General features: G+C 40.6%; 1 protein-coding gene across 3 annotated transcripts in view; it reads left to right on the top strand.

Moving 5' to 3' along the window:
• The window catches only part of RNF144A (ring finger protein 144A), a 141,505-nt gene extending 124,410 nt beyond the window's left edge, over positions 1-17,095 (top strand). For 2 of the 3 annotated variants that reach the window (XM_004448262.4, XM_004448260.5), the window contains one exon: positions 11,445-11,692. In XM_004448262.4, the coding sequence (XP_004448319.1) occupies positions 11,445-11,576 (132 nt within the window). In that variant the 3' untranslated portion in view covers positions 11,577-11,692. Of the gene's footprint in view, positions 1-11,444 lie in introns of all 3 variants that reach the window. The other variant, XM_004448259.5, reaches the window with a different exon arrangement.
• Positions 17,096-24,219: the final 7,124 nt, after the last annotated feature.

Genomic DNA, 24,219 nt, shown 5'->3' with positions numbered 1-24,219 from the left:
AGATCTACAGGAAAGGCAAAAATAGGAATTGTAGATATGCCAGAATGTTTACTGTTCTAAGGTGATGCTTATGGTAGCCCTGGCTAAAATTAGCATAGATGTGCATCACATAGAGCACATGATGAATTTTTAACATCAGATGTTAAATTACTTGCATTGCTTACATTCCTTGTAACTTTGGTAATGACCTAATGAATATGTTTAGTTAATCTTTATATAGCCCTTAATGTAGAACTTTCTATAGAGAACCCAAAGTAAGAAAGATGGTAACAAGAAGGGATAACAGGGAAAGAATGGAAAAAATCTCTTATGTTGTAATGCCCATGCCACCTTCAGAGTTTACAGAGGCCCTTGCATTAATATTTATTTCTATTTTCAACACATATTGATTACCTACTGTGTACCAGACACTGTTTTAGGAGTTGGGAATATACAAGTGAATGAGACAGATAAGTCCTCTTTGGAACTGACGTTCTGTTTAGGGAGAGAGAGCGTAAACCAGTGAGAACATAAATAATGTGAATTCATCTGTAGAGGTGATGTGTGGGGAAAAAGGAGTTCAGTGTTGTGGTCAGGCATTGCCTTTGTCTGAGGTCTGGATGACAAGGAGCTGGCTGTGTAAATATGAGGAACAGCGTAGTGATTGGATATTCCATAACCACCCAGGTTTGGGGTGGTTATGGGTTTGGACCGTGGAATGAAGATCCAAGTGGACCGAGTAGAATGAGTGAGTGGGAAAATGGTCTGTGATAATGCCAGAAGTCAGATCCCACAGGGTTTTGTAGAACATGGAGGACATTTGAATTTTATTCTAGATGAAATGAGGAGCCACTGAAGGTATTGAGCTAGAAGGGATTCCAATCTGTAAACACTCACTGGGAGTGGCTCATTTATAGTATTCCTTACAACAGGCCTTGAGTTAGGGACTGCCATCCCCTTCTTGAAGATAAAGATGCTCAGGATCAATGCAGTTGCTAGGAATAGGAAAAGAGCCACCAGTAATTGTGCTTTCTCAATAATCCTAAGTACCCAACCTGACAAAGCTGATCAGGGCGTCCACCGCAAGGGTTCACAGGTTCAAAACATTGTCTGGAAAGGGCCAAAGGGCAATCATTTTGGGTTCTGTGGGCCATAAACTCTCTGGTGCAACTATCCACTCCACCTTGTAGCAGAAAAGCAGCTGTGGATAATACATAAACAAATGTGGCTGCATTCTAATAAAACGTTTATGAAAACTGGTAGTGTAATTGATTGTGGTTATGGTGGCACAGCTCTGTGAATATACTAAAAGCCCTTGAGTTGTACACTCTGAATGGGTAAATGGTATGGTCTGCGAATTATATCTCAAAGCAATTGTACAGAAAAAGCAAAATAGATTGTGGGCCAGATTTGGCTCAAGGGCTGTAGCTTACTGACCCGTGGGCTATAAAGTTGATTTTAGACACATTTCACCACATATCTTCCCCTAGCTAGCATGTACAGCTTCACTGTGAGCATTTCCATCCCAATAGCCCCATCCCCACACCAGTAGTGTAGACGCTGTGGCAAGGCTATGTTCCCCTTGGGTACCTTTAGCTGACCATGTTGCTCACCCGTGTTGGTTTTCTCCTTGACTCTGTCTAGTGGGACTGAATTTGTACTGCTTCAGGGCTGTAATAGACTAACTGAAAGAAGTGCTGATGCAAAGTAGCAGAACTCTGTTGGCTTTTATTAAGGGTATTTATTTGGGGTAGAAGCTTATAGTTACAAGGCCCTAAAGAGTCCAACTCAAGGTACCTTAAGAGGTACTTGCTCGCCCAAAGTCTGTTGCCACGTGTTGACACAAGATGGCAGGTGATGTCTACAAGTCTACAAGGGTTCAATCTTCCTTTTTCCTCTTAAGGCTCTGTGGTCCCAGCTTCTTCCAATCTCAGCTGTAGGCTGGCAAAAGGCTTGTCTTTCTCCCCAGGGCTTGTTTCTCTCTGGGCTCAGCTTCGCTGTTCTTTGCACAAGGTTAGCTCTAAACTATTGGGTTAATGGCTCAGCTCTTTCCCCAGGGCTCCAGCATCAAAAAAACACCTAAGTGCTTTCCTCCGCAGTGTCATTTTCTGTGTGAGTGTCTGCCCACCAAAGGGGCAAGGACTCAACATCCTACTGAAATGGCCGAATCAAAGCCCTCATCTTAATCAAGTAAAAGTGAAATCTCTGAATTTAGTGTAATCAAAGGGTATCATGCCCAGAGGAACAGACCAGTTTACAAACATAAATCAGTATTTCCTTTTGGAATTCATCAATAATGTCAGACTGCCACAAGAATCATCATAATATTTGCATGTGAGAGAGTGGAAACTACTGGATGTACCTCAGCAGAACCCATGAAAGTAGAGCAAGGGGAGAACTTGGAAATCATATGGCCCAACTCTGGCATTTTGTTTGTAGAGAAACTGAGTGCCAGCTGAGAGAAAGTGATTTGCCCAAGGCATTTTGATTCTATATGGCTGCATAACAAACCTTCTGAACTTACTGGCTGACCCCATTAGCATTTCTTTTGTCCATGAATGGGTGAACAAGGCTCAGCAGAGACCATATATTTCTGTCCCACTTGAAGGCAGGAACTGAAATCAGTTAAAGGCTCACTCACTCACATATTTGATAGTTGATCCTAAAAGTTAGCCAGGACCTCAGCTGGAGCCATCAGCCAGAAGCCTATATGTGGCCTCTCCATGGTAGCTGGATTCCAGGGTAAGGGAAACCAAGAGAGAATAGAGCAAGGTGGAAACTATCACCCTCTCCAGACCAACCTTAAAAGTTGTACAGTATCCCTTCTGCTACATTTCATTCATTAGTTAAGTCACATGTTCCTTGGGCTCCTGGGCAGCCCTGCATTCAAAGCAGGCCCTGATAACATTTATTAGTAGAACAAGACATCTGAGAAATATGGAAACCTGTAGAAAACGTCATGCTGTGGTTTGAGGAATATGCTTGAGAACACATTCAGCCCAGTGACAGTCCATTCCTTTCCAACAGCAAGTTTTCAGGAATACCTGGGAACACGTGGATGAAGGAAACACTCTTCTTGATCTCAAGGAACTCTCAGTCCTAGTGGAATTTAACAGGTGTAGGATCTTCCTAAAGGCATTTCCTTCTATTTATGTTATCAGGAGTTCATGGTGACATTTAGGAATGTAGATGGAGTCATAAAAATGATATCTCATAGAATGAGCCTTGAATATGGGGTAAACAACAAAGTGTGAGCAAACCAATATTGAAAGGAAAATGAGTCACAGAATCAACAAAATGCGTGAGCTCTTAAGACCAGAGACCAATGGAGGTCAAGTCTAGTTGCCTGATGCCTATTGAAACATCTTGTAAACAGTGGCAGAAGCCCCATCCCAGGGTAAATATTCATTTACAAATGATGAGATGCCCTGTCCTTATGTCTTCACTTTGAACAGTTACAACCTCAGCCAAAACAAGGTATAGACTATTTCCATGACCAAAAGTCTCTTTCCATTGAAAATTTATTTTTTGAAATGAAGTATGGACATGAAGATTTAAGACATCCACTCTGTTCTTCCCGTTTTCAATCAGATTTACAACCTGACCCCTATTCCATGTCTCCTTCAAACAGGTTTCTTGCTTGGGTTCTGCTCATGAGCAAACATCACCATTTTATTGCTTTGTGAATCGATTCCTTAGATTTAGTGCTAACCCTGTTAAGCAGAGATGCGGATGTTATTCTCTTCCCTCAATGTAGTCACCCAATTTTTAAGTGTTTACAAAATACGCACAGAGATGCTAATGTGCACATGCTATTTGGGGAGCCCAAGTGGCTGGAGCGGGTGTCGTTGCAGCCACGTTTTTCATTCCTTGTCTTTCCTCTCTGGTCTTTTGCGCTGAAACTCATAAATGTGATGTTGTCACTTTTCCCTGTTCCTCCCCAGCTCTGCATGTCTTCTTCTACCTACCTTGAAAACTGACCTTCTGCATGATGTCTTGCATGATTATTATCTGAGAACTTGTCCTCCCTCCCAGATCCCACAGAACTCTATTTCTCATGGGTTTTATCACTTTTTCTGGTTATTTGCACCCTTTTTTTTTCTTTTGCATCTGTGTCTTTTCTCTTATAATAGACAAAAATATTCATAAGAGATGGGACTTTCATTTATTTCTCTCCCCTTCTCCCCCCCACCCCCCGCCCCGGTTGTCTGTTCTCTGTGTCTATTTACTGCATGTTCTTCTTTGTCTGCTTCTGTTGTTGTCAGCGGCATGGAAATCTGTTTCTTTTTTGTTGCGTCATCTTGCTGTGTCAGCTCTCCGTGTGTGCGGCGCCATTCTTGGGCAGGCTGCTCTTTCTTTCATGCTGGGCAGCTCTTTTATCGCTCATCTTTGGAACTTCTCTGGCCTTGGTCCTGTACCTAAAACGAAAAGGTGCTTAAGAAACTGTAATTGGATGAAATAGTGGAATATCAATTTAATCTTCCCTGTTATTTGTTTGTAGCCTTCCTTTGCAAAGCCCATGGTTCCTGGAAGGGACAAATATCCCTGATCCTCCAGGTATTTTCTACACGTGGCAAACATTCCACAGGAGTAGGACAGGAAGGAAAGGGCTGTCTTGGCCCCTGCCCACTTAGCCATGGGCTCTTAGGATTCTATGAGAGCTGCTTCATTTTCTGGATTTGCTCCTAGTGATGCTATGTTAGAAGTAAATGGCAAGGAGTTTGGCTGTCTATTAATATTCAAAGAAAGAAAGAAAAATTGGGTGTGGTTAAAGAGGTGGTCATTCTTCTTCCCTTCCTAGGACAACAAAAATGTTCCAAAGAAGAAAAATTGGAAACTGAGCAACTACAGCTGTGTTGAGAGAAGCATGACAGTAATATTAGTAGCAAATGACAAACATGCAGAGGTTTGAATGGATGCCCACCCTACTTAGAAAGCCCTGGCTTTATTTGGGACTCACCTTTGTCTGCCTTTTAGAAATGGGTCCATCTAAAGACTCCTCTTTCCTTGTCTCTTGACTGGTTTTCCAGCTTCTCGGGTTTGCTCTGCCACCCTTTCCATCATTTGCACTGCAATAGTACTGACCCATTATTCTCCACAGAGTCAGGTTTTGTGATCCTCTCCCTAGAGAATGAAACCATATAAATTAACAAATAGTGGTTGAGCACTTTTATGTGGTAGGCAGTGAGGGTATAAATGGAACTCCTATGACTACAGAGCAATGTGTTATTACAAGCACAGACGTGTTTCTTGTTCATGATTTAGGCTGGAAGATTCAAGAAAAACTGTACCAAGAGTGGCAAATGATCCAGACCACAGAGTTTCCAAAGATCAAAGATGGCAGGGGAAGGGAAAGCGTAAGCCAAGACTCAGAAGTGTGACTCTATAGGGCAGGCTGGGAAGCATCTAGTGAAAGTAATGGGAAGTCAGCAGTAGAATAATAATTGAAACTGGAGAAGCAGAGTAGATGATGGAGGATCTGAAATGTCCTGCAATAGACTTCAAGTCTTTATGGCACTGGAGAGCCATAGAAGGTTTTAGAGCAGTACAGTGATATGAATAGACAGGATATAACCCAGTCTTCTCATCCCGACATTCCTGGTCCTCCAGAATCTGATCGTTACTTGTCCATGTATCCTCATTCCTCATCTGCCATTTCTCTACAAAGCAGGAATTGGCAGCCTGGAAGCCTCCCAGAAAAGCCCTTGCCATGACAGCCTGTTGTCCTTCTCCACTACTGCCCTTCTTCCTGCTCTATGTTTTCCTTGTCCCTCTCTTTCCATATCTTTTCCATTTTTAAGGCTCAACTCCCTTCCAGTCAACCATTTCCAACCCGCCCATGTCATAGTACATTCTAAGCCAGGGGTTCTTAACCAGGGGTCCTCAGACCCCTTGTCCATAGAAAGATTTCAGGGGGTCTGTGAGCTCAAACTGAAAAAAATCAACTTATTAACTTTACTTTCTCTGGCCTCTAACTAGCATTTCCTTCACTTATGAATATATGTAATAAATAAATTACAGTAGTTTTTATTTCACCTGACTGGCAAAGGAGTCAATGGAACAAACAAAGTTAAGAACTGCTCTCAACACTGGCTTTTGAAATTTATTTGACTACAGCCCACAGGTAGAAATACATATTACATGGCAATCAGTACAAATACCTCCACATACCCTCATATCTATTTTTTTCTATTCTATTCTGCTCGCTAAAATGATACTCTTACCCCTGAATTGATTTAGCATCCCATAAATAGGTCAAATACATTGCCCTATGGCGTATATTGTGCCATTGCTTAGTATTGTTTGCCAGGGTCTAGGATCATAAACTCACTAGGGGAATTTTTTTCTGCTTGTCACCCAGGGACTTTTTCCATACAAACCTAAGAGCACTCAAGAAATTTTCCCTATTCATTGTCCAGTGCTTCCCAATTTTGGGGGGTAGCAGAAGCCCAGTATAATTTGTTAATGTTGCAAGGTTTTTGTTCACCAACTTTTCCTGCCTCTAGATTTGAATTTAGTTAAGATTTTTTCAAGGAGGTTTTTGAGAATTTCAGTGCACCTCAATGAGATGATTGCAGGTTACAATTAAAGAAGTAAAAAGAATGCATGCAAATACATTTTGCTTTTGTCAAATGGACCTTTCTAACAAGTTATTGTGCTGTGAATGGAAAAGAAATGATCCCTTTGTAATGTAAAGGTTTTGTAGCATTCTGTTCTTGTCCTGAAGGATGTCTTCTTTATATAGTATTTCCGAGTCTCCTGCTGAAGGAGAGCTTTGTCCAAGAACGATGGGAAATGACAGGGCAGTTGTAAAGACAGTGAGTGCAGGGTCTAGAAAGTTGTCTTGTTTATTATTTAAAAACAAACTTACTGGATGTGAGCATGAGATGCTAATATCTGTAACCTTTTCATCCTTGCTCTGATACATTTACTTTAAATATGATTACTGTGGAATATTTGCCTGCCTTTTTCCAATACTATTACAGACATTGCCTATCCAGTGTAAGAAATTAAAGGGGTATTTCCCCCACTCTGGGAAAAAATCTACTTCCTGTGGATGCCAGTGTCTGATAATGGAGTCTATTATGTAACACCAACTCTTCTTTTTTTCCTGAACAGTGAAAATCTTTCTTTACCCCTAGGTATACCTATGATAAAGGGTAAGATTCAATTTGAGCCCTGAGATGGCATTGAAAATAGTGATTTTCTATGTTCACACTCATCCATGGATGCACATAAATTGACATCATGAGGATGAGCTGAAGGCAGGGCATTATCTCCCATTGCCAAGTTCCTTTTAGCATGTGTACTGTTCCTGAAACTCATGTCCTAGAAGCCATATGCTGTGTCCCTGTACTAAAACTCAGTAAAGTATGCACAAGTTGTCTCTTGCACTTAAAGGAGGATGCCCATTTCTATCTGTTTGTGACTGTAAAACCAGAAAATTGAACTGGATTATAATCCAGAGGTCAAATATGATGTCATTATTCTGTTTTTTTCAGTGCATATTGAGACAGCATGATTTGGCCCTGCTTGACTCTGACCTTATTCCCTGCTTCCCCATATCTACTTCTTTATGTTCTCTGTATGTAGCTTGGTGCCTCTTCCCTCTTATATCTGATCTGAAATTCTCTCCCTCTTACATTCTATATCTAATTCTACCTGGCTTACTCCTGCTTGAACTGTTACCTCCTCAAGGAGATTTCCCTTGACTTCATGAATTTGGCTTTAAGTGCCTCTTATCTGTACTTGCTCAGAAATTTTCACTCCTTTGTAATTATTTGTGTCTATTTCCTCCTCCTGACAAGAGAATCCATTCATTTAAAGAATCAAAAAATTAAAAAAAAAAACAACCCTCATTGCACTATACAGTTGAGAACAGAACATATTTTTAAGCAGAGAAAAGAGGAACTGAACTTACATAGAGTGAAGAGGAGTGAAATAGGAACAAGCCATTACTAAACACTTATGGGAAGGGTCTAATTTGTAATATCACTGATTTCTGTGTTTTATTAGCTTGGTGCAAAAGGACTTGTGATTTTGGACCTTGAATTTTAAATCATTATAACTAGGCTCAAACACATTTTTATTAATCAAAATAGGAAGCATTACAATCAACACATTTTTGCCAAAGAGAAATAAGTTTATTTATTCCTGTAGCATAAAAATCGATGCTTTGGGATTCAGCAAAATTTGGAAAGCATTTACTGCATCCTGCTGGTTGTGGAAGTGTTTTCCCTGCAAAAAGTTGTTGAAATGCTTGAAAAAGTGGTAGTCAGTTGACGAGAGGTCAATGAATACGGCAGATGAGGTAAAACTACATAGCCCAATTTATTCAACTTTGGAAGTGTTGGTGTGCAATGTGTGGTCAAACATTGTCATGGAGAAAAATTGGGCCCTTTCTGTTGACCAATGCCGGCCTCAGGTATTGCAGTTTTTGGTGCATCTTATCAATTTGCTGAACATACTTCTCAGATATAATGGTTTCACTGGGATTCAGAAAGCTACAGTGGATCAGACTGGCAGCAGACCATCAAACAGTGACCGTGACCTTTTTTGGTGCAAGTTTGGCTTTGGAGCTTCTTATGGTCCAACCATTGAGATGATCATCACTGGTTGTCATACAAAATCCACTTTTTATCACACGTCACAATCCAAATGAGAAATGGTTTGTTGTTGTGTAGAATAAGAGAAGACAACACTTCAAAACAATGATTTTTAAAATTTTTGGTCAGCTCACAAGACAGCCACTTACCGAACTTTTCACTTTTTTAGTTTGCTTCAAATGCCGAATGACCATAGAATGGTTGACATTGAGTTCTTCAGCAACTTCTCTGTAGTTGTTAAGAGGATCAGCTTCGATGATTGCTCTTAATTGGTCATTGTCAACATCTGATGGCCAGCCACTACTATGCTCCTCATCTTTAAGGCTTTGGTCTCCTTTGCAAAATTTCTTGAACCACCGCTGCACTATATGTTCATTAGCAGTTCCTGGCCAAAGGCATTGTTAATGTTGCCAGTTGTTTCTGCTGCTTTACGACTCATTTTGAACTCAAATAAGAAAATCGCTCAAATTTGCTTTTTGTCTAACATCATATCTGAAATAAATATAAAATAAGCAGCAAGTAATTATCAGCAAAAAAACATAAAGCAAGAAATGGACATTAAAATGATGTATAACATAACCACATTATTTAAGAATTGTATTCCAATATTAAATGGCGAATATCAAAAATGCAAAATTGCAATTACTATTGCACCAACCAATAAGTATTCCCATCATGGGGGAGTGGGTGTAGCTAAGTATTTGAGCACTTGCCTCCCATTTATGAGGTCCTGGGTTCAATCTCTGTTAATCTCATTAAAAAAAAAAATACTCCCATCATGGCAATTTCAAGCTTCCAGTGTGATGTCACTGAATGCAGGGTTAGGATGAAATGCACACAATGGGCTCCCATGCCAGCTGACTTCAGCACCCCACTCCACAACCCACTGCAGGAGTTTTTATCCCCAGACCCTGCTCCTTCAAACATGGGCTCAGCAAATATATATGGGGCATGTTTGAAGGCTGAGTTTTAGTGAATGACAGGAATTCAGTTAACCTTACCAGATCTTTGGATTTTGGCTTAGGGTTTCCAAACCCTTGGATTCAATTTGTAAAGACTTCTCTGAGGGAGACGATTCAGGACATACCAATTTCTGTTGAGCATTGCTCATTCCATGAATATATATTAGCCTATATTATGAGAGAGGCCCTAGACAGTACTCTGGGGCTTATAATAGTTCACAAAAGTGTGCCTTTTTCCTAAGCAACCTACAGTTTAAGGACTTTCAGACTGAGAGGTTGTTTCTTTAAACCTCAGGGTTTGTCGAGATGAATGGAGCAGTGTGACTCCTTCAGTAACTTGAGATTATTTTACCCATATCTCATTTCTCCCACAGTATGGAATTCAGTGCCTAACACACGTTCACTAAGTGATCATTTCTTCGTTTTGTAATATTTGCTTTCTGTCTCATCCTTTATTGTTGGCTGCCTTTCTTCTAACAAGATCTGCATCCCGCTACCACTAATTTGCAGTAGATTGGGTAACCTAACACAAAATAACATGCAAATTAAGAGTCAGGGCAAACTGAAAAGTTAAGATGTTGTCTTATGGACCAATAATGTAAGCATTTGGTCAAGAATTTTGACCTAATTTTGCCTGCAAAGAATCTTCTGGCTCTTTCTGGACAACTGTGGTCCCTGTAGTTGGGATAGAGAGAATCTTCTAAATAAGAACAGTAACACTTTATTCTGTTTCTTTTACATATTCTCAAATATCTCTTTGCACATGATTTTAACAAAAATTCAAACAAACTCTAAATTCAGCTGCCACACTGTATCATTCCACCATTGGCAGTCCATTCAGACAAGTAAACTTAGCCATCTGGAGAGCAAAGATGAAGTCTCAGCATTAGCACAATCTAATTTATAAATGCAACTTGTCTGTGTGAGAGAGTGCAGGAGAAGGAGAGAGAGAGTGTGTGTGTGTTTGAGGCTGAAATTGAAGTCAGAGTGTCTTTAACACATCTGAACTGCTTTAGCATAATGGCCCTTAAGAGATTTTTAGATCATTTGCTTGTACTATAGTTGAGAAAACAGAAGCCCATGAAGAAGTGAATTCCCTGAGCCAATCAGAGTCAGAAGTAGAACCACTTGCCAAGCTCTTTCGTGTGTTTAACACTGTGAACACTAGGTGGTGGGCGAACTCCATCCTCAGATTTCAACTCCAGGCTCTCTCCAGCCTGTGAGGGATAAAGTTGAGGATGGAGTCCATGGACCAGCCCCCACTACCTGGTTTAGATGACAAGGGTACACATTTGAGGCTTATTCCCTCTAGTCTTCATACTTGGGGTGAAATTTTGTTTTAAAACTAAAAGGAAAACACCTAAAATTCAGGGTTGTGCGTTGTGCTCCAGGAATGTCCTAGGTGCAGTCACTCCCCGATGTGCAGTGCTTTCTCTTTTTCTGTTCCTCTGCCTGGAATCCCTTGTCCCGGGGGTACTTGTGTAATGTCACCTGCTTGGATTTATCATCTCAGCCATCTCCCATTAGAAACCCTGCTCCCCCTAGCAAAAGTAGTCTCTTGGGCTCACCTTGTACGCTGAGCCCACGATGACAGTTTCTGTTAAAGGTATTGTTATCAGTTGTTTATGTCTTGGTCTCTTTCTGCCAATTTGGATGCTCTTCTGTATTTGCAACACCTAGTACAGTGCCTGGCTCAGGGAAGCTTACGGGTCAATCAGACTTGTGGCTAATTGGATGGATTGACGTTTGGGTGCATAGATGGAAGAGAGGGAAGTAGGGGAAGGAAATATGGGTGGATGGCTGTGGATGGATGGCTGAGCATGTGGTTTGCACTTGAGCTGTGGAACCTATAGCCCAACGCCCCCTAATCCTTTGCTCCTCTGCTGTCTTCTTCCAGGTCGTGGGCATCTTTGCCGGATTTGGGCTCCTGCTCCTGGTGGCCTCGCCTTTCCTGCTGCTGGCTACTCCATTTGTGCTTTGCTGCAAGTGCAAGTGCAGTAAAGGGGATGACGACCCATTGCCCACTTAGAGAAAGGCAAGATGCTGGAACGAGATCCCTGCCTTCAAGATGCGGGGCTCGCCCCCATCCCACCCTGTTGTCCCCCCTCTCACTAAACATCTTTCTTGCCTTATGTGCCCCATTGAGCTTCACAGTGTCACGCTGGATACCGTGATTTCAGGGACTGATGCCGGAACGTTTGCCGAGGCCCCATTTGCAGTAAACTAGGCATATGAAAGGCAAGGCAGGCGTGGGCAGGGCACACCCCACACAATCAGTATTCGCCGACTTGACGAGGGAGGTGCTGTGAGAAAAACGATGGGCAGTTTTCTCCCTGGGGTGACACACTAGAAATGTCTGGTAGTAGCCTAAGAGACCTTCTCGTACAAAACATTGTTCTATCTCCTCCTTGACTTCAAGATGGTGTCATGTTGTTGAGAGAAGATGTCCTTTAAGGATTACAGCTCACTTCAGACAGAATCTGATTATTCTGACTTGAGAATAATCTGTTTGTGATAACTGTTTTTATTCTTAATGGCTTTTAGTAAAATCCTTTTTAGAATAGGTTTTTTGTTTGTTTTTTTTTCCAAACGAGTAGTGAAAATCAACAAGGTGCATATAAACCATCCTGCCTTTCTCAAATTTTACATTTTAAGAAGTTAGAGTTAACCAACTTTTCTGGCTTGGCCACTTTTCAGGAGATTTAGAAAGCCTTATGCACTCTGTTTATTTCTTGAAACTTGCAATGACTTTTTGAAAGCTGTAAGTTGTGTGTTGTCATAAACGTGATTCCTATATAGTTACATTTCTTTCAAAGTATCTGACAGGTTTAAAGGGACATCTCCTTCACCCATCTGGATTTGCCTTTGGTTTTTTCTCTCTTTGGTGACTCAGCTCAGCTCATGGGACTCACTTCTCACCCAGTTTTGTTTTTTTGTTTGTTTTTAATGTTTTAAAAACAAATCTTTTACTTGGTGATCAGTCTACTTGGAATCATGACAGTTTGGCCACTCGCCTCGGTTAAGCAGAGTAAGAAGAAAATAACATTGACCCTCAGAGGACAGAGGCTGGAGGAATTTTGATGGCTAGGGAGGAATTTCCTGGATTTTCTCTCTTTGTTTTTCTCCCAATGACTTAGATGCTTTGGAGAAATCAAGTTCTGCGTCCTGTTGCTAACAGTTTTCACCCTCCTTAAAAAGCCTCCCATCCCATTCAGTCATTTTCATTTGGGAGTTTTAACTCTTGTCTCTTGCAGGGCTGTGTGTAACTGTTACCATGGCAGCAAAATGCACTAATCAATAAGAAGACACCAATTACTCCATCGGTTGACTTTGAAAAGTAGAGAAAATTTATTCTTTAAAGAGAGCTGATTTTAAACTGGCCTTTAAATCCATATGTGCTTTCTAAAAGCAAAGTGATTATATTGGGCTTGGGACTTCTTAAAATAACAGAAAGGCAAACATTCTAGATTTACTATAGTGGAACTCTTTTGCACTTATTAAAAGTACCACAGATGAGTTAAAAAAAAAAAAAGGAAAAAAGAAAATCTAAGTTTTATCTCATTTGTTCCTGATGGCAAGCACATTTTTTCAAATGTTTTTGTGTGTTTGACTTCTGTATTTACGTTTCAGTCTCAGGTCCTAATTTCCCTTCCCTGAATAGAAATTTTTTGGCTTTCTTCCTTTGTTAAAAGTTAATACTTTAGAAGAAATAGGATCACCTCACTCTCCACCTCTAGTATTTATTTTCTTTATGAAACTGAAGCTATCTAGAAAGCCAATCTGTATCAAACTCATGTTGCTTTCAAAAAATCCTTCATATAATTGCTATTTAAAATTTCAGTACCTAAATTAAAACATACCTGAGATCATCTTTCTGAATGAAATCTGGGCAGTGAGTCTGAAGTTTGAGACGTTGGGATTGGAATCAGGGATCGAATGGTTTTCTGGAGAGGGTTGACAATTTCCTGATCCTGAAGAAGTAAGTGGTCTGGGCTGGAGTGCTCAGACTTTGGTATATGGGTTTGGCCATCTACCCATTACCGAGCCTGTGAAAGATGGCAGGTCTGCAGCCCTGTATTCAGTGGTGAATGTGACAGGTTTCCATGGCCTCCCAGGCCATGCTGCCTGTGAAACCTGCTGCCCGTTGGATGGCTCTGTCCAGGCATATCTCAGAGATACTACGGGTTCAGTTCCAGACCACCATAATGGCGTGACTATCACCATAAAGCAAGTCGCAGACATTTTTTGGTTTCCCAGTACATATAAAAGTTATGTTTACACTATACTGTAGCCTATTAAGTAAGCAATATCATGATGTCTAAAAAACAATGTGCATACCTTAGTTTAAAAATTCTTTATTGCTAAAAAATGCTAACCATCATCTAAGCCTTCAGCTAGTCATGAACTTTTTGCCGGTGGAAGGTCTTGCCTGGATGTTGATGGCTGCTGCTGATGGATCAGGGTGGTGGTTCCCACTGCTAGGATGGCTGTAGCAAATTCTTAAGATAAGACAACAATGACGTTTGCCACAGCCATTGAGTTTTCCTTTCATGAAGTATTTCTCTGTGGCATGTAATGCTGTTTCATAGCATTTTACCCACAGTACACCTTTCTTTCAGAATTGGCGTCAATCCTTTTCAACCCTGCCGATGCTTTATCAACTACATTGATATAATAGTCTAAATTGTTGTCATTTCAACATTGCTTCATAGCAGCTTCACTAGGAGTAGAGTCCATCTCAAGAAACCACTGTCTTTGCTCATCCTTAAGAAGCAACTTCTTATTCAAGTTTTATTATGAGATTGCAGCAATTCAGTCACATCTTCAGGCTCTACCTCTCACTCTAGTTCTCTTGCTAGTTCTGTCACATCTGCAGTTACTTCCTCCACTGAAGTTTAAATCCCTCAAAGTCATTCATGAGGTTGGAACCAGCTTCTGCAAAACTCCTTTTAATACTGATATTTTGACCTCCTCACATGAATCATGAATGTTCTTAATGGCATCTAGAATGGTGAATCCTTTCCAGGGGTTTTCAATTTACTTTGCCCAGATGCCTCAGAGGAATCATTATCTATGGCAGCTATAGCCTTATGAAATGTGTTTCTTAAATAATAAGACTTGAAAGTCAGAATTACTCCTTGTTCCATGAACTCCAGAAATGATACTGTGTCAGCAGGCATGAAAACAAACAACCTCCGTCTCATTGTGCATCTCCATCCAAGCTCATGGGTGACCAGGTACATTGTCAATAAGCAGTTATCTTTTGAAAGGATTCTTTTTTTTTCTGAGCAGGAGGTCTCAAGTGTGGGTTTCAAATATTTGGTAAACCAGGTTGTAAATGGATATGCTGTCATCCAGGCTTTCTTGTTGCATATATAGGGCATAGGCAGAGTAGATTTAGAATCATTCTTAAGGGCCCTGGGATTCTCAGAATGGTCAATGAGCAGTGGCTTTAACTTAAAGTCACTAGCTACATTAGCCCCTAAAAGAGAGTCATCCTGTCCTTTGAAGCTTTGAGGCCAGGCATTGACTTCTCTCCAGCTACGAAAGTCCTAGATGGCGTCTCCTTCCAATAGAAGTCTGTTTCATCTACACTGAAAATCATTGTTCTCTGTACCTACCTTCATCAATTACCTTAACTAGATCTTCTGGATAACTTGTTATAGCTTCTTCATCAGTACTTGCTGCTTCACCTTAAACTTTTATGTTATGGAGATGACCTCTTTCCTTAAACCTCATGAACCAACCTCTTCTAGCTTCCAACTTTTCTTCTGCACCTTCTTCACCTCGCTCAGCCTTCTTAGAATTGAAAAGAGTTATGCCCTTGCTTTGGATTAGGCTTTGGCTTAAGGGAATACTTAGGCTGGTTTGATCTTCTGTCCAGACCACTCAGACATTCTTCGTATCTGTGAGAAGGTTGTTTGGCTTTCCTATCCTTTGTGTGTTAACTGGAGTAGTGCTTTTATTTTTTTATTTTTAGGAGGTACCAGGGATTGAACCTAGAACCTCGTACATGGGAAGCAGGTGCTCAACCACAGAACTACATCCACTCCCCTTGGAGTAGCACTTTTAATTTCCTTCCAGAACTTTTCCTTTTCCTTCAGAACCTGGGTAACTGTTTGGCACAAGAAGCCTAGCTTTCAGCCTTTCTTGGCTTAATCATTTCTAGCTTTTGAATTAAAACGAAAGCCATGTGACTCTTCCTTCCACTTGAGCATTTAAAGTCCATTATAGGGTTATTAATTGGCCTAAGTTCAGTATACATTGTCATGTTTTGGGGAATAGAGAGGCCTGAGGAGAGGAAGAAAGGGCAACAGCTGGTCAGCAGAGCAATTAGAATACGCGCAACAGTTATCATGTATTTTATGGGCACAGATCACAGTGCCCCAAAGCAATTGCAGTAGTAACATCAAAGATCACTGATCACAGAATACCCAAATGTGACACAGAGACAAGAAGTGAGCTCATGCAGATGCAAAAGTAGTGCTGATAGACTGGGTCAACTCAAGTTGCCACAAATCTTGAATTTGTAAAAAAACATAGTGTCAGTGAATTGCAAAAAAGCAAATGGCACTGAAATGAGGTATGCCTGTATGACATACCCCTGTCCGTTGGGATGGAAATAAGAATGTTTGGAAGGATTGCATTCCCTGGGTTAGGATCCCAATTTCTGGATTTCCAGAGGGATGGGCTTTTCTCTTAGGCTAGAGCATTCTCTAGCCCCATCATATATGTCCAAAGCCCCGACCATCATTTTGCCTTCACCACCAGTAATTTTGCAAGCATTTGGTTTGATTTATATAGGGAACCTAGAGTTGTCAAGGCCAAGGACAGGCAAAGCAGCACCTGCTTGCTGAGAGATTTTGCGTTGAGCATACTTAGTTTGTTTAGCAAGCTCACATTGAGATACACATAAACTTTTTCTCCCTATCGGATTCATTTTCTTTTTTTCAGTATGGAATGCCATACTCATTTTTATGTTGATGTAGTATGAATAATGATTTATTGATATAAGGTGTAAATAGAACATGAAGAGATAGTCCTATTTTTGAAATTCATCCTTTCTGTCTCTCCCAAATAAAACTTGGGGAGTTCTACATTAGATAGACTTGTTCCTGTTATTCAGCATAATTTGTCTTGCTTTAAAAATGATATTCATTTTTGCAGTTGGTTTTCACACTGACACTCTGGAAGCCCATGTGTGTTTATTCATTTGAAGACCCTTACTGGGGAGTGCGGTGGAGGATTGGCCCTGGCTTATTCTATTGCAGGGGGTACGTGATGGGGGTACAACTGAGCCACTTTGGTCACTGGCCACATTATGAAGTTTTACCGGGTTTGACTTTTCTCTTAATTTGTTCTGTCATATACACTTGTAGCTGGCCAGCTCAACTTTGCAATCTTCACCTGAGGCCACTGCCTTCAGAGAAGAAGTCCACATAGAAGTTTACATAGCAGAGATTGACTTAAGATCTGAACATAAAAAAAAAAAAACAACAAAACTTCGATGTCATGAATTGCTTTCAAAACCAGTTCTTCTTCCTCAATTCCAGGGGTAGCAGTTAACTGAGGAACCAACCTTGATCAGATCATGTATCTTAAAAAGAAGAGATTGTCTTGACAATCTATTATTCTTTAAAACCGATTAACAACTCAGGCCAATTCCTGATTAGAACCAGGTTTCATGGGCAAAGAGATGATCAGATAGACCAACATTACTTAAAGATGAGTTTATCTTTTTCACTTATGTTATAAAAATACAAGTTATTTTACAAATTAGAAGAGAAAATACTTCCCTTGATAGTCTTTAAAATTTGGAAAGAACCAGGGTGGGCTTTTTGTATATTTATCAGATTCCCATTTAATAATAAATGTCTGTGTGTATATACATAAAATCATGGTGAAATTATCAAGGGAAACCATTTTGCATGTATAACACTTCATGAAAGTCTCTTTAAAAATACCAAAGCTTGTTTATTTCTTGTAATTAACCCCAAGCCCTTATCAAAATACACAAGATGAAGGGATTATGACTGGCATTGCCGAAAATGCTAGATGGAATAAAGGAGCCTGCTTTAAAATATAAAGGCTAATTCATTACAACTAGGAGAGCATGCTGTTTTGGTGTTTAAAACCCCATGGTCTCCATCATTCCTTTGATTTGTGTAATCCTGTCTTCCATGATTCCAGGAACCTTCAGTTAGGGGTAGGTACACGTTACATGCCTGAATCTTCCTTTTGTTCTTTGCTCATTTTATCATGGGTGTATTTTAATCTTGTACAAAAATATGCATGAATGAGTCATGTCCATGTATACATTATGTATTTGACAAGTGGTGGTAAAAAAAACAAAAAACAAAAAAACAATTTGGTTTGTGTTTTTGAAATGTCAGTACATTTTGTGCCACTAACACTGTGATGTATAAAGGAACTGTTTGAATGCCTTTTAATGTTGTGTTTTGTACTTTGGAATCATATGGAAAAGTTTGGTTTGTAATTTCAATACATATTTTAAATGTAGTGTGTATTGTGTCGTTTGTTACCCCTTTAGAAGGCATGTCTTTTATTCTTCCCATTTCAGCATTTATCCCTTCTGCTAACATTCAGTCTTGACCTAGACAAAAAAAATTAGGATGATTATGAGTTGATTGTGTCACTTTCTCTCTCAATTTCGTTCTCTTATAAAAGACCCAAGTAGTAGGTTTAAGACCCATCCTGACTGAAGTGAGACACGCCTTAACTGAGTAACCTTATCAAAGGTCCTACTTAAAATAGGCTCACAACCACAGGAATGGAATAGACTTAGGAACATGTTTTTCTGGGGTAGTTATCAAACCACCACTGGGGGAGGCTTGTTTTGTGAGCTGATTATTCATTCTTCACTTGTCTGTAGATTGTCTGCACTGAAGACTCATTATTGCTAATTTCAAGGAGCTTTTGGTCTAAAGGGGGAGACATAAGCCAATCAACCATCAACTAGTATGATATCTGCTAAGACAGACGCATGACCCAGGAAGAGGGCACAAGCACTTCAGCCAGATTTGGAGTTCAGGGAAGGCTATCCAGAGGAGGTTTTAGGTCCACACAGCTGGCTCTAGGGGAAGTGGAGTTAGCCAAGCCAAAGAGAGGGGAGAGTGTTCTCGGGAATCCGAATTACTGAATGGTAGGAACACTACTGAGTTTGACAGAATGTGTGCACATGTAAAGTTCTAAAAGTTGACCTCACTGTTTGCAGGCATTCCACAAGGGAGACGGGAACTAGTGATATGGCCAAACTGAGAGGCAGGGTCACGTAACAATTTTTTATTTCAAAGATTTATTTTTTATTTATTTCCCCCCCCCCGCCATTGTCTGCTCTCTGTGTCCATTTGCTCTGTGTTCTTCTTTGTCTGCTTGTCAGCAGCACTGGGAATCTATGTCTCTTTTACTGTTGCATCATCCTACTACGTCAGCTCTCCTTGTGTGCAGCACCACTTCTGTGTAGGCTGAGCTTTTTTCGCATGGGGCAGCTCTCCTTGAGGGGCACACTCCTTGCATGTGGGGCTCCCCTACACAGGGGACACCCTTGCGTGGCATGGTACTCCTTGCATGCATCAGCACTGCGCATGGGCCAGCTCACCACATTGGCCAGGAGGCCCTGGATTTGAACCCTGAACCTCCCATATGGTAGGCAGACACTCTATCAGTTGAGCCAAATCCGCTTCCTACACATACTAATTTTAAGTAGGCTCTGTCAAAGCCACAGCATGGTTATGCCATTTAAAAGTAGCAGTTGCTGCTTATTACCTGTGTTTTGCAACTTCCCTTTCTAAAATCACTCAGGGTATGCATTTTAGTAATATACCCGACAGTGAATGGAAGCACAACAGCAGAGTAATAGCTCCTGCGGTCAAGGGGCTGGGATTCAAGTCCCAAGTGTTTGCTCCCGTGCGTGTTTCTTAGCCAGGGAGCATCAGTTCCCATTTTTGAAAATGAGAACCAAAAAGTAGCACCTACCTCACGGCATCATTGTAAGGATAGATGAGGAAATGCAAGTAACAAGTATAGTGTAGTGCTTGACAGTATCAATGACAGCTAAGTCATTAATCAGTTTCATTATGAATGTGTGTGGCAGTTGTATCAAGAGGACTACTCACCAACTCCAGCACACAGGGGCCCCTCCTCTCTGCTATTGTCATTCTACGGCACCCATGAAACCTACAGATTCTTCTCGCTTTTCCTTCCTACAACACAGCTCATGCTACCTAGGTATTCTGGGGATTGACCCCGCCTGACCCTGTTATTAAAACAAAAAAATAAAATCTCAATATGTGGTATCATAAGTCATTCACATGTTCCTCTGGGTAATTATTATTTTTAGTGCCATTTATGTATTTATCTGTTTATTTTCTTCCAAGGTAAGAGTCATATTTTGCTATAGGACCAAAGTCCTTGACTTAGAAAATTCATTCAAAATGTACTGACACTGAGTGCATTTTTCATAGCACGAAAATGATCCAGCGGATGCAGGTCCGTTTTCCCTGCTCAGAATGTTTCAGCTGATCATAACTTCTATGAAAGGCCAAAAAGTTAAAGGGAAGTGAATTTCAAGTATTTCTGACAGATGGGCTAGATATGTTTGGGTTATCCAGGGATTTAGTTAATCTGACGTAATTATGAGCTTTTTCATATTTGTATCACCAATTCCTGCCATGGTCTGACACATTGGAGGGACTTACTCAACGCTTGTTGAATGAAGAAATTTAGTATATGAGTGTGTGTGTGTATTTGGTGTGGTGGGAGGGTCTGTTGTTTGGGGTCCTTTGTAAATAAAAACAGCTTTTAAATTTAAAGAGATGGATAGACAAGTCTAGAAGCAAAAAAAAAAAAAAAAAAAAAAATCTTAACGTTAGGTTGTTAAAACTCCCTACCCTAAATGAAGAACCTACTATGATCCGGCAATTTTCTACTTTCCCAACTGCTTTACATGGCTTATGATTTCTTCTCACACGCCTGCAAGGTAAGTCTTAATCATCTCCCTGTTATAGATAAGGAATCTGGAGGAAGGCATAAACACCAAGTGGCAGAGTGGAGTCTACTCTCCTGACCAACATTCTCCCATCACACTCCGACGCTGTCCTTTCCTCTTTCACCCACGCACAGTGAGACGTTCCTCAGCAGCTTCTGGTGTTCAGCTTTCTGTCCTGGAGGAAGAGTTTACGCTCTCTAAGGGAAGATAATATCCCATTTGAGCACAAAAGAACCCAGTCAGAACTATTTTCAGGCCAGTTAAATGAGAAAAATGGCTCGAGGGAATACTAAGGAGGAAATAGTTGCTTCAAAGCAGGGCTCCCCTCTACGATGTTTTGGTATACTGTGGACCAAGCACTTCCCACTCCTAAATGATCACACAGTGACCTTTCAGGGATGTCTGGGCTACCAACAGGCTGAATGCAGGAGAAATATATTTCTTCGAAAGACCTTCTGTTCAGGGAAGCAACTTTGATTTTCCTAACAACCTTGTGAGGAAAGATATGATAATTGTCATAATTCTTCACTTTTTAGGTGATGAATTTAAGGCTCAGTCTTTCCCAGTAACAAATGACTAGTAGTTATAAAACCAAGGCCCTACATTTTGTAGACACAAAACACAGAACTGAAGCAAGGTACCCAAAAGGCAAATTAAAGGAATTAGCTAATGGTGCCCTGAAGAGCCTGCTTTCAGAACGGGTTTTTTAAAAGGCTGGAATAGGGCAGCCTTGCTTGGGATTAAGGAGATTAATAACTGCATGAAGAACTTTCCAGTATGGGTTTCCCTAATACTGAAGTATGTCCTAGTAAAGGATCACCTTCGTAACTGCCATTTCCCACAATCTAAAATAGGATAAAGAAGGATAAAAAGAAGAGGCAGACAGTGCTCCAAAATGTAGTCACCAAATGCAATGAATGTGCCACAGTGATGAAAGAGGTTGTTGATGTGAGAGGTTTTGGGTGGTGGGGGGTGGGGTATATGGGAACCTCTTATATTTTTTAGTGTAACATATTTTTGTGATCTAAATATCTTCAAAATACAATTAAAATTTTTTTAAAAAAAGAGGCAGAATGAAATTGAAAACTGCAGAAATATATATTGGCAACATCCACTCAGCCAATTGTAGGAAGAGATTTACTGGAACCCAATGTCAGGTGTGAATACACAGACAATGGCTAAAACACAGTACTCTTGGATGCTATGTATACTTCATTGTATGCATACTGTACAGACACTTATGACAAGCAAAACCATGTTGTGCTGAAAATAAACAGATTTAAAAAGGGGGTGCAGAGCAAGTTTATTGAGTGAAAGTTACATTAATGCAGGAGCAGCCCCAAAAGAGGTTTCTGTCAAAAGGCTGAACTGGGGGAGAAACTTATTTGGAAAGGAAGGTGTGGGAGAATGGGGAGGGGTGAGAACTATATGAACTTAGTTGCAGTAGATGTGGACACTCCAGGAAGGGTGTCTTTGAGGCCGAGTTCATTAATTAGTAACCAGGATGTTGGTGCAAGACTTTGACCATCCAGTAAGATTAACAGAGTTTGCTGGAGTCAGCCGGATGGATTTCTTTGTTACAGTTCTTCCTTCCAGGCAGGACCAGGGGCCGGGGTCTTTATCAGTATCAAAAAAGAATCTTTGGTGTATCAGCTTGCTTCAGTTAACCTCTGTTTCTTCTTCGTAATCCCCTGGATAAAGTAGAAGCTCAAGCAAGTCAAATGGTTAGTAAAATAATGTATGATTCCAATTTCACACACACAAGGAGATACAAGCTTCCTAGTCCCTCTCATCAAACGACTCAAAGTCTAGTGGGGGTCACAAAATGACTGCGTGAGGCCCTATATATTCACAGAGTAGGAGTGACTAATTGGAGTGAAGGGAAAGCCAGAATCCGGGAAGGCTTCACATGAGATTGTACCGTGTGAGTTACCATTGAAGGAAAAACAATACTTCAGTAGACTGGCGGTTGAGGGACTGCCATTCTAGGCAGAGGAGGATGAAGAGAGGAGATACAGAGGTGTGATGGGGTGGTGTTTCTGGGCAAACCTCATGTAGCTTCTGAGCATAGTAGGTGCTCAGGTAATGTTTGTTGCTGGAATGAACAAAGAAAGAAATAGTTTAAATGACTGAATTTCAGGAGAGGAGGAGTAATTGGCAGGATATAAATTCTTGATCAATGACATGAACAAGAGATGAGAGATGCCTAATTAAGTAATATAACTTCATTCTCAGGAGAGAGAACTTCTGGAGATGTCTGCTCATTCCAACTGGCACACACAATGCAGGGAAATGGCTCCCATGTGGTCCACAAAGGATAGAAGGAGGAAAACTCAACTACACTCAGTTACTTGAGGCAAAGTTTTCAGGGAAAAGAAAAATGAGGGTGTAGTTAGAGCTGAATCTATTTCTATATTCTGTTCAACCCCTAATACATTGTTGGTGCACAATGAATGCTAAATAATAATTTAATGTTTTTATTAATGACAAAGGAGCAATCAGTATGTTAATGAAACTTGCAAATGATTCTAAACTGGGACTTATTACAAACGCCAATTAGGAAAGGCAGACAATGAAGAGGGACAAAAAAGAAGGAAAGTTACAACAAAGCAAGCTTCTGCTTTGCAAAATACAAGCAAATGCACCTGCAAAAAAATGCACACTGCGGGGGAAACCCAAAGGCAAAGCTAAAACAGTCTGGAAGGGAAAATACTTCCGATGCAAACAGATTTTAGAAATGCCAGGGATGGGGAGTATGATGGACAATGGTTGTGGAGAAAGAAAAATCATCCTGGTTTTCTCCAGGTGAAAATACATTTTCTACTAAGTGATCTCATTTTGGTTTCACTTGGGAAGCTAGACATTATTATGAAATAAGGATGGTTTTGGCTTCCCATGAGAATGTGTATTCATCAGTGAATTAGACCCTGGTTTCCTGTTCATTCCCTTGGCCTTCCCAACCTTGGTTCAGGTCCTCTTCTTTCTCATGGACTCTCAAAGGGCCTAGTATAGCTATTTCCAGCCTCTTCCCCTCCCACTGTACTCTCACTAGACTGCAACCTTCTTCCATCCTATGATGCTTCTATGAAAAACCATTGAAACCTCCCATGACTTGTGTGATGAAGACAAAATCCTTCATCCTGGCCTAGGAGATCCTTCATCATCTTAATTCAGCCTACTTTTCTAGATTTTCCCCCATGTCACCCTACTCTACCCAGGCACAATGTTACTCACCATTCTCTGGTAGGAATGACTTGGGTCCTCCAAGGATGATGATGTTGGGTCACAAGGTATAGGACATGGTCGTGCCTGCCCATAAGGAACTAAGAGAGGGAGTGTGGACCGGAAAAGCAGCCATGGGTATCTCTGAAACACCCTCCATATATTTTCCCATCTCAATGCTGCTATCCCTAGTATTCCACAAATAAGAAATTCCCTTCTTCCTTTTCTCTTTAGAAATCCTACTTCTTTTTAAAAATATACTTCTTTTTAAAAATATATACATATTTTAAAAGAAGCTTTAGATTACATAAATGTTACATCAAAAATATAGGGGATTCCCATATACCTCACCCCTACCCCTCCTACACTTTCCCACATTAACATCTTTCATTAGGATAGAACATTTGTTACAATTGATGAGTACATATTGAAGCATTGTACT

Source organism: Dasypus novemcinctus, chromosome 25 (assembly GCF_030445035.2).
Source record: "Dasypus novemcinctus isolate mDasNov1 chromosome 25, mDasNov1.1.hap2, whole genome shotgun sequence".
NCBI classification, from domain to species: domain Eukaryota; kingdom Metazoa; phylum Chordata; class Mammalia; order Cingulata; family Dasypodidae; genus Dasypus; species Dasypus novemcinctus.
Note: the sequence above shows the minus strand (reverse complement) of the source record. Positions and strands in the feature narration are given on the sequence as shown.